This window comes from Colossoma macropomum, unplaced genomic scaffold, assembly GCF_904425465.1.
Source record: "Colossoma macropomum unplaced genomic scaffold, Colossoma_macropomum, whole genome shotgun sequence".
Classification (NCBI taxonomy): Eukaryota; Metazoa; Chordata; class Actinopteri; order Characiformes; family Serrasalmidae; genus Colossoma; species Colossoma macropomum.
The window spans coordinates 3533466-3550841 of NW_023494792.1; the positions used below are offsets into that span (position 1 = coordinate 3533466).

At 39.7% G+C, this 17376-nt stretch overlaps 1 protein-coding gene across 1 annotated transcript; it reads right to left on the reverse strand.

Annotated features, from left to right (window-relative positions):
* Window positions 1-13456: 13456 nt before the first annotated feature.
* drd1a (dopamine receptor D1a) lies at window positions 13457-15650 on the reverse strand. Its single transcript, XM_036575432.1, has one exon. The coding sequence runs from the start codon at window positions 14634-14636 to the stop codon at window positions 13566-13568; it is 1071 nt and encodes a 356-aa protein (XP_036431325.1). The 5' UTR covers window positions 14637-15650; the 3' UTR covers window positions 13457-13565.
* Between the last annotated feature and the right edge of the window lie 1726 nt (window positions 15651-17376).

Here is a 17376-nt window from a genome sequence, read left to right on the forward strand (position 1 = left end):
TTTTTTCAACATTAAAAAAAACACCAGCTGCCCTTTACATCATGACAAATGGACCAATAGAAGTGGTTCAAAATTATTTGTAACAAAATCTTATTACATGTACAGTACTCTAGTTATTTTTAAGAGCTATTTATTAGGAGATATAAAATAATTAATAAATATAAGGAAGAGGAAAATCAGAGAAAAATAATGTAAAAACAAGAATTTTAAAAACTGGGTCAACCAACTTCTATGACTAAACTTTGGAGAAAAACTCTGCAGATTTCTTTGAAAAACTGAAATTAAGTCTCATGAAAAAAATAGAAGCTGTAACAAAGACCAAGAGTGAACACACTAAATACTGAAAAATTGATATTATATTTAGTTCTTGATGCTTCAGTGTAATTTTCTATTCTGATTTTTTTCTTGACACTGAAATAATTCTTGAATGGAAATAAATGAAGGGTGGTCTCTGACTCTGACATGTATCCAAAAATATCTAGACACTATTTTAATTAGTGAATCAGCTGGATTATTCTGGATACTTTAAGATGCTGCTATTGTTGAAACAGGTGTTCAATTGCACAGACACAGCTTGTATAATCTCCATAGAAAAGCACCGACCAATAGAATGGGATGCTTTGGAGTAGCTGCACATGAGCCTAAGCTCACCATGCCCAGTGCCAAGCGTAGGCTAGAGGGGTATAAAGCCCCCCACTGTTGGGCTGTGGAGCAGTGGAACTGCATTCTCTGGAGTGATTGAGCTCCATCCAATAACTTTGGGATGAGCTGGAGTATCATTTGAATTAATCATCCAACATCAGCACCTTACCTCTCTAATACTCTTGTGACTGAATGCAATCAAATCCTCACAGCAATGTTCCAGCACCTAGTATAAAGCCTTCCCAAAAGAGTAGAAGATAATACTGCTGCAATGGGGGACAAACCTCCTGTTAATACCTTTGAGGAGAAAAGCTGAATTAGCACATGTCCACAAACTTTTGGACATGAGAAGTAAACAATGTTTGTTTCCTGCCCCTGTAAAGTTACCATCTTGGAGAAATGGCAGGGCGAAAAGTAGGTCTCAGAATGTTACCTCTAAGCCTATACATGCCTTTGTGTTCTTCTCTGGAGGACACTCTGCAGAGCCATATCTCTAATGTTCTACATGCTCTGATGGTAATTAATCTTTCTGTAGGTTGTTAGGACTTTTCTTCTGGCCACCTCATTTGAGACCACCTCCGTGTTACCTTTGTGCAGTGAGTGATTCCCACAGCAGGAATCTTGGCACTCAGGTGTTCTCTGAGGTATGTCTGATGCCTGAGAGCTGCTCCTTCATCATTCGAGAGCTGGATGTCCTTCTTATATCTCTGAATGTCACAAGCGGGCAGGAGTCCCAGTCACACTTGGCTGCACTTCACACTCTTTGAAAAGTATCCAACTGACGGTTGAGGTAACAGTCGTCTTTTGGGTTAAGGGGATTCGATCCGTCCACCACAGAGACATTAGAGTGTGTCTTTACTTGTGTCCTCCAGCGTCTGTGCGTTTGTAAATGTGTTTCAGGGCTCATGTTATTGATTATATTTGTAACTGATTCACCTGCCAGTTATTTAGCTATTTTTATTAAAAGGCCAAACTAAACATGGCCCTGATTCCACGGATTTTCTAAGTCATCATGCTTAATCATTGAAATGTAAGCATTCAGAGTGGTTTGATGTGAAATGCTCCATTCTGGAGAAACAGAATAGTTGTGGTGGTGATGGGAACCAGACGTCTGAAGAGTTCAATGCCTCTTAAAGCTCCATCACAGAAAGTTATTACATGAAATGGTTATGAATACACTGGCTAATGTCTGAGACAATGAGTGCATTTACATGCATTTAATAATCTGATAACTGGAGAAAATCAGATTTTGTCAGTAATCCGATCAACACGTTTACATGCACTTGAGTAATCAGATAATATGAAACTCCAGGTCTACATGAGTCAGACAGTAATCGGATTTCTGCTTTAAAACTGGCCAATGGACTCACCGAATAAAACGTGACGTAAACGTAATGTAAAATTCAAACTTCATGCTGTGGCTTTTTTTAGAAACATTGCACCACATTACCTGGAAATATGAACATCATCAACCTGAAGATAAAGAATATTTAAATCTTTCATTTCATCAAGCATGTATTTGGTTTCAGCACCACTCCAAAAGTGTTCTGCTGCCATCTCACAGCAGTGCTGCTTGCTTATTTCCAGTACCGCAGTCTGTTTCCACACATGTGCAGACTAAGAAGTCCGAAAGAAATCAGAGTAAGCGTACACATGCACTGAGAAATCTGATTACTGAGCTAAAATCCAGCTCTCTTTATTGGATTTCTTAATCAGATTTCCAGCTCTTACTGTGATCTAAGTAATCAGAGAATGCTGTTTACATGACCATTTGAATAAATAACTGCAGAAAGCCAATTATGATTAGATTATTGAGTGCATCTAAACGCATTCATTGTTTTACAGTAGTTTTGAGGTGGGATGTTTGCCTAAAATGTGTTTTTGCGAAATCCTTTCATTGAAATCCTTTCATTTTTTTTTCACATTTACCACTATTTTACTATCATCAACATTACATAAACATATCAGAACGTGTAGGTTCAAGAGTGGTTTGGGATCAAACCACTCTGAATTACTTTGTTTACATCACAGTAATTGTTCGGAAAAAAACAGTGGAATTTCCCTTTAGGTTCGTTAAAATAATATGATATGCTTCCCCTTTAACCCAACAATAACAAAGCTTGCATAACCTCACAAAGATTCCACAAGACTTTACTGGGAAAAGATAAACTAGAAAGCCTTTAAGAAGATTTCACTACATTACACTTTCCTGAAAGAAACATGACTGGAGCGATGTTACGGGACATACGGGAGGAGAATTTAATCTCTTCTGCCAAGAAAGGGAAGAAGATGGACATTTCGACAAGACAACAAACCCAAACATTCAGTCAACATAACTAAAAGAGTTGAAGGTGCTTGCATGGTCTAGCCAATCTGCTGACATGAATCCCATGGAAAATTGATGGAGGATTTTCAAATTTCAAGTCCTTCAGAGGGAACCTGATAACCTTGTGGAGGCAAATGGCAAATCTATAGATATATAGAAAACATTGTATCTCCATTTTTCAGTTTTTGACATAATTTGAAAATACCTGTTGACTTTTATATTGTGTGCAAATTTCATGAAGAATGGACAAAAAGAAACGGCCGAAAATTACTTGAAAACATTCTGGTTCCATTGACTTATATTAAAAGTAAAGTAGGTTTTTCCTTCTCCTGTAAGGTTTTGGAGACACAAGGTTTTCTTCCGACAGCAATGATATATATATATATATATATATATATATATATATATATATATATATATATACATATAGTAAGTGTTTACAAACTCCCTTCCCTGTATGGGAAAGCATTCATAGACATTTAAAATATGTGTAATCATCATGCAACTCATTAAGAAGGTACATTTTAATCAATGATTACTTTTAATCAAGTAATCGAGTTTAATCTTAACAGCCCTAATTCAGAGTTTTAAAGTGCTTCTCTCTCCCTCACACTGTCTCTTTCCCTCCTCTACTCGTTCCTCTGGTCTCTGGCCGTCTCCCTTGACGTTGGTTGCTTGTTATAATGATAGAGGGCATCTGTCTGCAACTGGCACTGATGTGATGAGATGAGTCAGATTGGACAGGCAGCACTTCAGAAACAGGCCCAAAGGGCAGCGCATTAGCATTTCATCTATTCAAACATGACACAGCTTCCCTTCGCGCCGTCCTTCAGTGGGCAGAGGAGGCCTACTTCTGAAAGGCCAATCCATCCGCATCTAATTTACATTATGACCAGTATTCATTGGCCAAATCCTACATTTATCGCCTGGCATATGGAAACGTTTCGAGGGGGCATCAACAGGTTCGGCGGGATGTTCTTAACAAGGGCTATTGTGAGCTGATTTGAGCCATCTAAATGCTAATATCAGATGTCTGAATGGCCCATTTTCTATGGTTAATCCTGATGCTAAGTATGACTGACAAGCCCTGTATTAAACTAATAAAAATAAGATTTGCAATATTGCACTCAGCCTCAGACTAACCCTAACCAGCAGTTGTTTGTCTGATTCGGCAGCTCAGCTTTTAACCACTGCTGCAGCTGTTTATACAAGAGTTGTCTCGCCAGTCAATTGATTTTTGTGTCATCACACTAAATCAACTCAAGCATGTTTTTATTTTTCAAGAGGAACTTGTTCATCCCTGTTAAGTCCCACCGAGGGGTCTCCTTGGCGGGGTGCAAGGCGCAAGGCGCTCATAGCATTTGCTTCTGACATGTGAATGGGCTGCGAGGATCAGGGTGGATTAATGGGGAAGTTTGCCTGATGGCTGCTTAGATTCATCATAGCGGGGAGTTGTGTTATTGCGCCCTACGTGGTGCACTCCCTCCGTGCCTGGCTCAAGCATTTGCCAGTTTTCTTGGAAAATAAAAAGGCAGCGCTTTATTTTATAGTATGATAAGTACCTAGCTTTTAATACATAAATAGAAATAGAAATTGTAATAGTAATTTGGTAATATGGCAATAGGTAAATATTTAGTGCATCAATTTCTGGTAGGCTACATATTTTGTACCTTGGATATTAAAGTAAATAGTAGCTTATATGAAATGTGTACAGCAATACTTGGGTCCACAATAGATGTCTTTATGCTGTTTAAGCCTAAACCTGGCCTGAACCTTTGAGACCCAACCATGCCCAACTAGCACTAATACATTTGAAACCCCAAACCAAACCTGCTTACACACACTAACAGAGATGGACTATCACATTTAACAGTGCTTTGCTCTTTTTCTTTAGAACTTGAGCTACTCAATAGAAAATGAGCTAAACAAAAACTGTACACCGAGCTTTTGCTGTAGCTGACACTGACTACACCATCAGTAAATGTGTCCCTGAAGAGATGATGTGCCACTCCTCCTGTTATTATACATAAAAACACTATTGCAAGCTCTACACCAGTGGTCACCAGCCCTCCTGGAGATCTTCTGTCCTGCAGAGTTGAGCTCCAACCTGCATCTAACAAGCTGCCCCATCCCTGTACTTATATTAATGCATCTGACCCAGCCATCCAAGGATGTCTGAAGAAGTTAATGATCTGGATCAGATGTGGCAGACTGTGGTTTGAGCTGCACTCCACAGGAAGGTAGATCTCCAGGACCAGGGTTGGTGGCTGCTGGTCTGCACTGTACATGACCAGTGAGGTTTTATCCAATATAATGACCAGATCATGATGTCTCTGTAATGAAGACGTCCCTAACTCATTTTGAATTTTAAACAAGCTTTTTTTTTCATTTTGTCCATGGTAAACAGTTAATAAGACCTGCTTTGTTTAGAATCAGAATCAGAATCACTTTATTGCACCAATTATGTTACATATACAAGGAATTTGTCTTGGTGTGTGCACACATATGTGACATGTAACATACTGAACAGACCAGACAAGCACACAACAGCCTATTAACACATATTTAACTAGGGATAATTCAAATAAAAATACAATAAATAGAATGAAGAATAATGACTAATAAAGTGCCACGAAGGAGCTAAAGAGATGTGTAAATATCTGTACATATGCAGATAAGAAAACCTACACATAACGCTGTTGTCGTAACAAAACCTCATATCTCCAAAATAGTAACTTTACAGGAGAAGGAAAAAACATACTTTAATTGTAATGTAAGTGAATGGAACCAGACTTTTTACCAAGTTATTTTGTGCCATTTCTTTTGGTTCATTCTTCATGAATTTACAGACAATATAAAGGGCAACAGGTATTTTCAAATTATGTCAAAAACTGAAAAAGCGATATACAGGTGTGATGACATACTATAAAAACTATTATATACAGATTGTTACTGAATGAAATGAATATTTGCAGAAATGTAACATCTGTACAGTTGTGCAAATAGCATTATGTTACAGAGGAGCTACTGTAATACAGTAAGGAGATTTGATGTTTAAGTTTAAAGTGCGAGGTGTCCACTGTAGTTAAGAGTCCACATACTGTTGTACACATACTAGACTATACACAATACAAAACTTACATAGGCATTTTCTTTTCAGCTAAAGAGAAGTTTAAAATCACTCATTAGGAAACCAACCTGAGCCTGACCCAAGCCTGACCCAAGCCCGGTACTGTGTGTGAAAAAAGTGGCCTGAAGTGGCCTGCTGGGCTAATGTTGGACAGTGGGACTTTAGTCTACAATGCAACAATTAGGCCTACTTAGCATATAATAGGCAACTGTATAATCACATGTAATACTTGGTGCATTCATCACAAGCTCAAAATATATGCTGACAAAAGTATGTACAGTACATTTTGTTCATCAAGATGCAAACAATGTAAATGTACCCTCAAAGATACACTAAATTTACTTTCCCAAGATAAAGGTGCATATTTATGTTGTAAAATAGAAAAAATATCCAAGTGTAGAAAAAAGACAAAAATATGATTGTCATCAAATCTAAAGGTACTGAGGACGTCCCCTTGAGGGTACTACCCGAGTGATGTAAGGGGACCCACCCCTGTGACAGTACCTTTTCTCTGAGAGTATCCTATTTAAGAAATTCCAGGAAATTCTTAATAACTACTACATTGTAGCACTGCTGCAAACAGCTATATGTTTACCAAGTACTTTAATATCCAACATGCAAAGCATGTACCAAACACTAACTGTAATTACTACACATTTATCTGTTAAATACTATATACAAACCATCATAAAAATAAAATGCTACCAGGAAAACAGGGAACACTGTAAGCACAGACAGCTATGCGGGCTTACAGGGGCAGTGAGCTGACAGTTATTCTCGCAGGTTTAATAGCCCCATCGATCCTGCTGAGGCTTCGAATGAGCCCGCTGTGGAAAAACAAAGCCCCTGATCATCCCAGGCAGCCACGCTGAGCCATCCAGACACACGGCAGGCACCGCAATCCCGCGACAGCGAACATGCATCAGTGTCAGTCAACATCCGTACGAGCTGACACATTTCCCCCGTGTGCCCACAGCAGACACCCCACCTCACTCCACTCATGATTCTGTCAGAGCAATTTCAAATGACCTATTACAAATGCATTAGCTCTGGGACCATCACACTATCAATTGTGATAAATTAATTTTTAAGTGGGAGCGAATGGGATGAATCTATACACTTGATTGCACTTCCCAGGCTCTGATTTCACACTGTGGCTTTCTATTAACCCTGAAGAACCAGGACAAGAAGGAAAATGACAGGCTTGCCTGAAAGCTCTCATTTTGCATATTGTCACTGTCATAAGAAAATCCTATATCTGTACTGTTAGCTTTATAGAAGAAGGGAAAAAAATAATATAAAGATGTAAAAGGGTTGCTTTCCAAAAATTCTGTTGTCATGTTGTCAATAAAAGTGTATTTATCGCTCTCCAAAATGCTAACTTTACAGGAGAAGGAAAAAACCTACTTACCTTTTAATGCAAGTCAATGGAACCAGACTTTTTTCCAAGTCATTTTGGGCCGTTTCTTTCAGTCCATTCATCATGATATTTATACACAACATAAAGGATAACCGGTATTTTCAAATGATGTAAAAAAGTGAAAAACGTCAAAAATGGAGATACCATCAAAATGATTTTGAAACTGTTATTTTAAGGTAAAATTGTTACATCATGTTGCTTTAATGCAAAACTATTCATTACAAATTCTATTAGCATAACAATCTGAGTGAACAGTATTTTGTACTTGAAATTCAGAACTTCTTAATATCTGTCAGTGTGACAATGTGAACTCAAGCTCGCATGACTCTTGATCACTAGCAGTGACAAAAGCCTCTGATGAGCAAATCCACCTGTGAGTCATCTGAATATGAACTTCAATAGAGGAAATATGACAAAAAAAAATCTGACCTTTTTATACAGTAGCCTTAATGTGGTCAGTGTCACAAACTTGCTTCAATTTGCATAGTGACCTTTAAATAGTGCAGAATCATTTATATTTCTTCTTCCCTTTACTTGTCCATCCTATCTTTGTTTTACATTTTTCAAAACTCTGGCCACCTCAAGGCTCATACTTCAGCGTCACTGAATGTGTTTGGGATTGTTTGGATTGCGAGAAGCAGAAATTCAACCAACTTCTAAGACTGAACTTTGGAAGTGTGGAAAAATATCCCTGCAGATTTCTTCCAAAACTGTAAGTCTCCTGAGAAGCATGGTAAAGGTAAAGAGTGAAGACACACTAAAATGCTGAAAATGTTGATATTTTGTCGCTGTGGCTTTTGCATAATTTTCTGTTGAATGTATGTTTTCTGCTTTTTATAATTGTAAAACATTTTTGTATAAAATTATAGCAATTTGCTGCCATCAATCACTTCCCAGTAATTAACTGTTTATTTACAGTACAAATACTTTATTTTAAAATTGCAAAATTTCCTAAATATAGCCTATAACTGTATTTGTACAGTTCTTTCCTGCAACCTTGTATTTCTAATGTGCAGCTGCCCTATACATGCTCTAATGTTCACCCACAGTTGTCTGAAGATCCTCTGTTTTGCTACTTTATGTGGCCACATCTGACAAATCTATCTGGCCAACTTCTAGTAGCAAATGCTTAAATGTTCAAGCATACTGTTACATACTAAAGGGAATGGTCACAGTTTTACAACAGTGTAGCACTGTTTACCAATCACACCATGAACTGAACCTCACATTACAGCAGTGACATGCTCTTATACCAGTCGTCAAGACTACAAAGATGGCAGTAACCGAATATCCATTATAACATTACAGGATGAACTGGTCAACTGAAACACAAAACACCATCCTTGTTGGAATTCCAAAACATGGAAAATGCATGTTTGCATAATTTTGGGCTTTGACTAAAATGTTCAAACAAAGCAAAAACCTGTGAAATTAACTGTAGATTAAAAAAAGATTAGAATTAACAAAAGCTAACAAAACCACAAGGAATGCTGGGGAGCTCCACCCCCTTCACTACAATATTCAGAGATAGGCTGTTTAAGATTGTGCAAAGTACTGGTCACTTTCCCAAAATGCTGTGAAATCCAACCATTCAACCTCTTAGACAAGAAGTTTGACCTGTTTGTCCCAGAATGCACCACCTGCTTTGGTGCAATCTGAGGTATTCAAGGAATATAGTTGATTACTGCAGTGTCGCTGCTGCTCATCCATTCATATATATTCATATGCAGTTATTCATATAGTACAGAAATTAAGCTCTGCAATACTTTGCCCAAAAGTGATGCTGAAAACTGCCTTAATAAGCTGGTTATGCAAGTCCCTCTCCATATCTCTGTCTGTCTGTCTCTCTCTTTCTCTCTCGCTCTCTGAGAATGAATAACAACTCCCCTAAGCTAGACACTGACCTTGACATTAAGTGGTTACATATGAAAAAAAAACAGCACTTTCTGATTCTCTTATTTCTATGTGTCGTGTCTAAAGAAGAAGAAACAACAATGAGTTTTTATATTTTCTCCATTATGGAAATTTGGCTGGTTATGTTTTCTATGCTGAACAGAAGACGCTGTCATTATATCACACCATTTTATAGCGTTATAACGGTTAATCTAATATCGCTACAAGGAAGGCAGTGACGTGAGATATTAAGGTGTCAACCTTCAAAGAGCAAAAATTGGATTTACACCCAGCTGGCGTTTTTGCAACTACGTTTGAGCACGCTTCCCTGCCGAGCTTGTCATAAAATACTAATGGACTTCAGCAAGGTAATTACACCAAGTGTTTCCATTGCTACCTGTGCCTGCAAGTGTGGCCTAGACACCAACCACAGCATTGGATTACCACAGTGAGTCACTCGCCGCGATGCTGGTCCTTCACTCTGGATCTAGTCTTTAATGAGTCACTCAATATGCTACCCATTGTGCCTAACATGAGAGCTTTGAATTTGAGCCTTAGTGCTAATGACAACTTTGAGGGCCCTGCTGTGAACGCTTGAATTTATCACAGAGTCACAAAGACTGGCTTCACAAAAAAAAGAAGAAAAAACCCTACTTGACTCTGGAGTTCCTCTGGTTCGGCTTGACCTTATTATCTGTATTTATGTCAGCTGTGCTCTGTGTCACGCGGTGCTGGAGAAACTAATGAAACCGTAAGGGGTGCTGAGGCCCAATTCCCCTTGTCTGCTATTGTTTCCCGTTCAGGTCTCATCGCGCCGGGGACGAGAGTGTGTGTGACATCCAGCCAGCGCTCGTTTCTGTAGCGAAGCCTCTCTGTAGAGAAGAAACTACGGTGCTGACAGGGGAAGCTCCAACTGCACTTATGCGACAAAGAACAAAATGGGAAAAGCATGAGGAAAAACAAATTCAGACTTTTGTTTAGCAGTAGGTAGAGTTTTTATGCCATGTTTCTAAAAATAAGAGTGCCAAAAAGATTCTTTGGAACAGTGCCATACAAGAACTACTTTTGGTTCCCTAAAAAAACTTTCAACTGATGGGATTTTGTAGGTGTTCTTCAATTGCACAAACCTTTGGCACTACAAAACTGGAACTGGCTATAAATCTAGTATTTAAGGTTCCAGTTTTATTGTTTTGGGTACCTGCTCAAGATTGGTATCGACAGGACCTGATGGTACTTTTCTGTCTTACCAGAACACGTCTTTCTTTTGGGGCTGGGATTTCTAAATCACCTAAAATGTCCAGGATTGGCTTTGCTTTCCCCAGTGTCTTCTTTTTGGACACCTGAAATATGGTCATTCTACCCTGCTAGAAAAAAAAACCAGCAAAACCAGCATAGGTTGTGTTTTTGATGCTGGTATGCTGGTCAGCAGCAATGGAAGGTGTTACACTGATCACTACCAAACTAGCATATGTTGTGGTTTGGATGCTGGTCAACTAGCATGACCATCAGCACCAAACCAGCACCTGATCAGCATAAACAAGTTTAGACCAGCAGGGAATTCACTGTAGAAAAGCTGTTTTCCTCTGCAGGGTAGCCTTTGGTGACACCTGCAGCTGAAGACAATGGCAATTTAGCGAATTGTTTACTCTTCCAAGTAAAGATAAAGTCACCAAGCACTAATACGTGACCAAGAGGTTCACCAGAATGTAAACTAGATTGGTACGTTGATGTGTCAATTGCTGTTTCTAGAATTATTACTTCGTAAAGTGTTTGCTAAGATAAGCTAGTTAGAAAACTAACACCAAAACTATTAGCATTTAGCCTCCACAGAAGTAATGTTTTGGTCATATTTTTACACTTGACAGAGAAAAAAACTTGTTTATATGATCCTACACACCTATAATGTCTGTATAATTGCAGATATTGGTGTGAGTGATAGCTCAGAAAAGTATATCATGTCAACATAACTTGTGTGAAGATAAGATAACTAGCACTCAAGATAGCCAAAGCATTAGTTCACTTACTCATAGGCTAATTTTCTAATTTGCTAATTGCCCAAATTAGATGCTTTAGAGTGGCATAAAATGACCAAAAAGAACTAGAACAAAAGCCATAAGTTTCATTTGTTCCAGTTTGAGTCAGTTCTTGCATTTGTGCAGATGAAAAGCAACCTAAAGGACATGGTTTTGATAATAACATGAGCGAATGTGAAGAACCTTTTTAACGTTACACATAATGTAAAGTTTTTACACTAAGTAAAGGTTTTTCCTAGAAACACTCAAGCCAAGACTGATCTAGAAACCTTTGTTTTTAAGAACATAGCTGGCCAGTGTTAATGTATTGTATTCGTCCTTATCACAGCACATGGTCAGATGAAGCCACTCATACACCATAACGGATTTAGTAAGTTTTTTTTTACTTAAAATCTGCCCACACAGCATAACAGTACATTTACATCGTGCAACCTACTCAAAGAGCATAGTTCACCTACAGTAGTGATTATACACCATTTCTGCCATTATGAAGAGGGATACAGTAAGATGATGAAACATAATGAGGTGCGTAACTTGTAAACACATTCCTGCAGACTTGCTGCAGCAGACATTAAGTTACAGGAAATGATTTCTCAATTTTTTAGACATTCACTAATGAGTCCTTGCTCCAAGTCTACTTGCTGGATGGACAGAAAGTTCATCATGGGGCTTAATACAAAGAGTCGTCTGGACCAAATTGACCTCCATTACGTAAACACCTTGACACAATGCTAACGTAACGCTCGGACCCTTGAACTATAAGTTACTCTTGGAACAAGTAAACATTTGTGAACATGTCTTAAACTGAAATGAAGTACCGAATGCCAAAGATCTCATCCACAAAGCACTTTAGTGTTCACCATTTTACCATACAGTTACATTTTAGTATTGCACATGACTCACATCAACTAATGTAGCAACAAATCATGTAGTTTCCTATTGAGATGAAGGCGTCAGAGACTCTGAACAACATAGTCAACCAGGCAACCTTGTTCTAGGTAAGAGTGTAATCTTCTTAACACAGATATGGTCATAACAGTAATGGATCCATTACACATTCACCAGGACTCATACATCATCGTTGATTCCCACCTCTGCATTCATCTTTAATGGCCATCTGTTCCATTTGTCTTGGTATTTCGCTGTCAGTGTTTAGTAATAGAAAAGCAAGTTTTGAGGAGCTCAGGCACCAAGGAACAGAATACGTATTCATTAAGACAATCACGGAACAGCCATCTCATAATTGACCATCTGCCCTCTTGTTTTGGAACAACCCTGGACATAATGCAACACCACATGAATAAAGTAAGGCTTATGGGACGTGGAATGGGAAGCGAGAGTGAAATAGCTGAAACAGATGTAGGTCCTTCTACAATTTACCAGAGCCTGATTATACAGAATCTCACTGGAGTCTATCATTCAATGATAAATAAATTAACTATACATTTCCCATTCTAGTTTTATAATTTAACTATACATTTATAATTTTAGCATGGCCTCTGGCCTTTAGGCCTAAGACCTCAGGGTAAAACTGGAAACGAGTCAGCTTCACAGACAATGTGTCCCATTGTATTGCATTTTTTTGCCCAGCAGAAGTCACCAGTTTCGATTCCGCTTCACATATATAGACTGTTCATTTTGCAGATGTTTCTGTCATGGTTAAAGCTCCCTCGCGTAAACACATTCTCTTTATCTCATGATCATTCTAATAGTCAAGGTCCTTAAGTGAAACACATTTACTGGGAAAGCAAACCAAGAAAATGCAACAAAATTCCCAAAAGTCACTTGCAAATTCACTGAAGTTGTCGCTACAGATGTATAATTTGCTCGTGCTTGAAATAGCCACAGGGAGCTGGATACAGAGGCCATCCAAGCATCAGTCTTTGGAGGATGGCATGGCCTGTCATAAGGATTATCCCTCTCAAAAGAAACAGTGCAACTGTTCTGTCTGCTGCCCGGCGCAGCAGGAGGGCTTTCTTCCAGAGTTCTAATCCCAAATCCCTTCCCCCCTCATGTCCAGATGCTTGTTCTGGCACTGAGGGTTGTGACATGGACTGCATTTTAGAGCAGGCTAGCCTCACAGTGAGGTTCCCCTGTGATCTGACAGAGGAAAGGAATGTTTCAGTTTTTGTTTAGGCTAGGGGTTTCTATGACGTTGTTGCCTGGACAAAGTCTCGGACAGCCCAGAAGGATGGCGAAAGCCCTGCGGAAGTCTGCGTTGAAGGCATAGATGATGGGATTGAGGGAAGAGTTTGCCCACCCGAACCAGACGAAGATGTCAAAGGTGGTGGGGCTGATGCACGGAAGGCTGTGCTCACAAAACGGCACCATGCAGTTGAGGATGAAGAAGGGTAGCCAGCAGCACACAAACACCCCCATTATAACTGACAAGGTCTTTAACACCTTGGTTTCCCTTTTGAAGGACAGCTTGAAGGAGCTCTCCGAGTCCATGTTGGAGTTGCTGCCCATGCTGTTGTGACGTATCTTGGCATTCTCGGCGGCCCTCTCCAGCGCCGAGATCCTCCTGATCTGCTTCTGGGCAATTCTGTAAATTTGAGTGTAGGTCACGATCATGATGGCCACAGGGATGTAGAAGCTGACGAGGGAGGAGGAGATGGCGTAGGTCCGGTTGAGGCTGGAATCGCAGTTGTCCATGAGAGGCACTCCTCTAGAGGCGTTAGGCAAGGAGAAGCCCGTTGGCTGAGCCTTGTGCCAGTTCAGCTGCACTGGTATGAAGGAAATGAGCACGGAAAGCGTCCAAGCCACGCTGATCATCACAAATGCCACCCTGGGAGTCATCTTCCTCTCATAGCGGAAGGGGCTGGAAATGGCCCAGTACCGGTCCACACTGATAACGCAAAGGTTGAGGATGGACGCCGTGGAGCACATGATATCAAAAGCCACCCAGATGTCACAGAAGGATCCAAATGGCCAGAAACCAGCAATTTCCGTCACAGCCTTCCAAGGCATGACCAGGATGGCCACCAGGAGGTCTGACACGGCCAGCGAGATGACAAAGAAGTTGGTGACTTTGGAGCGGAGGTGACGAAATTTGGTGACTGCCGCACACACCAGCGTGTTGCCCAGCAGCGTGGACAGAATGAGGAGGGACAGAAAGCAGCCAGTGAGAACTCGCGTCGATTGGTCGCTCTCCAACAAACCACTGTCAATCACGGTTAAGTTCAAATCCATCACTGCCAGTTTTTGTCCCCTTCCAGAAATCACAGCATCTCACGAGGCAGGAGTCCACAGGAAGAAAGAGAGCAAAGCCAGCGAGATGTTGAGCTCACTGTCACCTCCATCTGAGCAACTGAGGGTTTAGTTTATTATTCGCATAGGCAAAATTTCATTGGTTGGAGACAATTAGATGTGTCTATAATGTGTCCAAATTGGGGTCTAGTCTGCAGGGGTCACTCAAGTATGTGAAGGCATTACTTACATATTATTAATATACAAATAAATGCAAGTCTGGTCCATCATTATTAGAAAATTTCATGTCAATGCCAGTGTAAGCAGTGTCAGTAAATTATAAATAACACTATTATCATTATTATTATTGTTATTATTATTATTATTATTATTATTATTATTACTTTTACTGCTACTATTTCTTGCAAGTTCCCAATACCACACTTCCTATTTACCCACTCCCCCTAAATTTTGCCTCCTAACGTGTTTTCTTTTTTACTCCTGCATCAGTGCGATGAGAAGCCATCAGCTCTTGCATAACCGCGCTGTTTTTTAATCCAAAGACGGTCCATATTCATTCATATTCATAAAAAGTCGATAAACCGATGTAAACCTCACCGTTTCCAGCATTTGCCTATTAGCGAAAAATAAATGTATTCCAGGCATGAGAACTTATTTCTCAGGCGCGTGCAGACCCCCGGTCTGGTCCCCGTGTCCACTCACCGGGGCAGATGAGCGCTGCCTTCATGTGCTTCTCTCCGTCCTTTGCTCTCTTCCAGAACCCGTCCATCCGCACATACCTTTCGTGCCACCGCGCGCGCTTTAAATGCAAAGTGAATAAAATAACTTTAAAGAGAACCGATGACTCATGATTTCAACTCTCTCAGAAGCCTCGATGAGATCTCGTCTTCTCGTGTTCAGGTCAGCTCTGATCCCCTCGTGCGCTCAGCGCGTGTGTAGCTCGGCTCTGCGCCCCCGTTTCCCCCGCCGTGTCCCGCCGAGGCTACATTACACTCCGAGCTGTCTCTTCTGCACGACTGCATGAGCTCCTCGCTTCAGCTTTCATCCAGCTGCAGAACCACAGGCTGGCGATGACGAAAGCCCCCCCCCACACACACACACACACACTACTTCTCTCAGGGTTACACTGACTTTCAGCTTGTCTTACTCTCTTTCTCTAATGACGGACTCTTTATTATTTGAGAAGTTGGTCAGGTTCCAGACCTTTCAGAGCAGAGCTGCTGTTGTTGTTGTGTGATACTGTGACACTGTGTCATTCAGCTCTTTTGGGTTAACGCAGCCCAGAGCTGTCCAACACACATTGCTGCCTGCTTTTCCACAGTCTGTCAGCCTTTGTGGATGTGTCTCTGTATTTATTTGTATTGTTTGTTTACTGTTTTTATTCTGTAATATTCATTAATGTTTGCACCAATTCCACCAAGACAGGTTCATAGTGCATGGCCAATACAGCCATACCGATTCTCACTGGGGTTCAGCCCATCATTGGTTCCTTTTCCAAGCATGTATTTTTAATGTATGACTTACATTCTGTTAAGTTTAGTGAACTCAAGATTTTAAGGCAGCCCGGTTGCTTACTTAAAACACCATATTTTTACAGTGCACTGAAAAAAAGCTTGGAAAAAAAATCAGACCACACAAACAGACCACATAATAATCTGGATTCTGTTGTATTCCATGCATGTGATGAACACACACTAAAGTCTGTGTTACCTCAGTAGTACAGCTGTTGATGCATAGATCTACACAGAAATCATTCATAACATGCTAATTTTTGGAGGAAAACCATAGAAGAACTGCTTTTGGTTCCCTAAAGAATCTCTCAATGATTTGTGTGTGTGTGTGTGTGTGTGTGTGTGTTTGTAGGAATGAGATGCACAGGTTTGAAGACCCTTTGTACCCTTTAAAGACCCTTTTAAAGAACCTCCACATGACAAGACTCTACACCAGTTGATGATTTTTTCCTAGAAGCAAACATTAAAGCCAACAACAAAGGTATTGTTTTTATTTGTTTATTTATTTATTTTAAGTTTTTAAAACTGTGACACTGTCATTTAGTTCTTTTGGGCTAATGCAACCTAAAGCTTTCCAAAACACACTGCTACCTGCTTTTCCATTCTCTGCCAGCCTTCCTGGCTGTGTCTTTGTATTTATTTGTTTTAATTGTTTACATTTGTTTTGTATTGTTTATTAATGTCTGCACCAGTTCCACCAGGACCAATTCACAGTGTATGTCCAATAAATCAATATTGTCATTAGAGTTGAGTCCATTATACAATGGTTATTTTTTTAATACAGAGGGTCACTGTCACTTAAATGCAATATATCATCACTGTCACATGAAGAAAACAAACACAATCTCCATTTGTTTTTCTAATTTTCTGCATCATTTGTACACAGCAGTTGCGTTGTGAGAACAGATCTTGATGCACCAATAAAAGTGGTCCAAAATCAGTTGGAATAAAATCTGGCTAATAGATTTACATTAAAAGTTAAGAATGTTTTTGCCTTCTTCTGTAAAGTTATATTTGGCTTTGTTAGAACCATAATTATATTCAATATTGTGTAAAAGTCTTTTTTATCCAGCCAGGATTTGTTTATTTGCTCACTAATATCACAATAAATAAGGATAAAATTAATACAGTAAGTAGTGATTTTATGTAGGTCAATGTTTGCGATCAACCATTTCTAAACCTCACCTCAAGACAGTCTAGTGTTATTTGTA

What these genes read in the sequence shown, in the direction of transcription:
- drd1a (XM_036575432.1), bottom strand. Translation starts at nt 14,636, where the DNA reads ATGGATTTGAACTTAACCGTGATTGACAGTGGTTTGTTGGAGAGCGAC.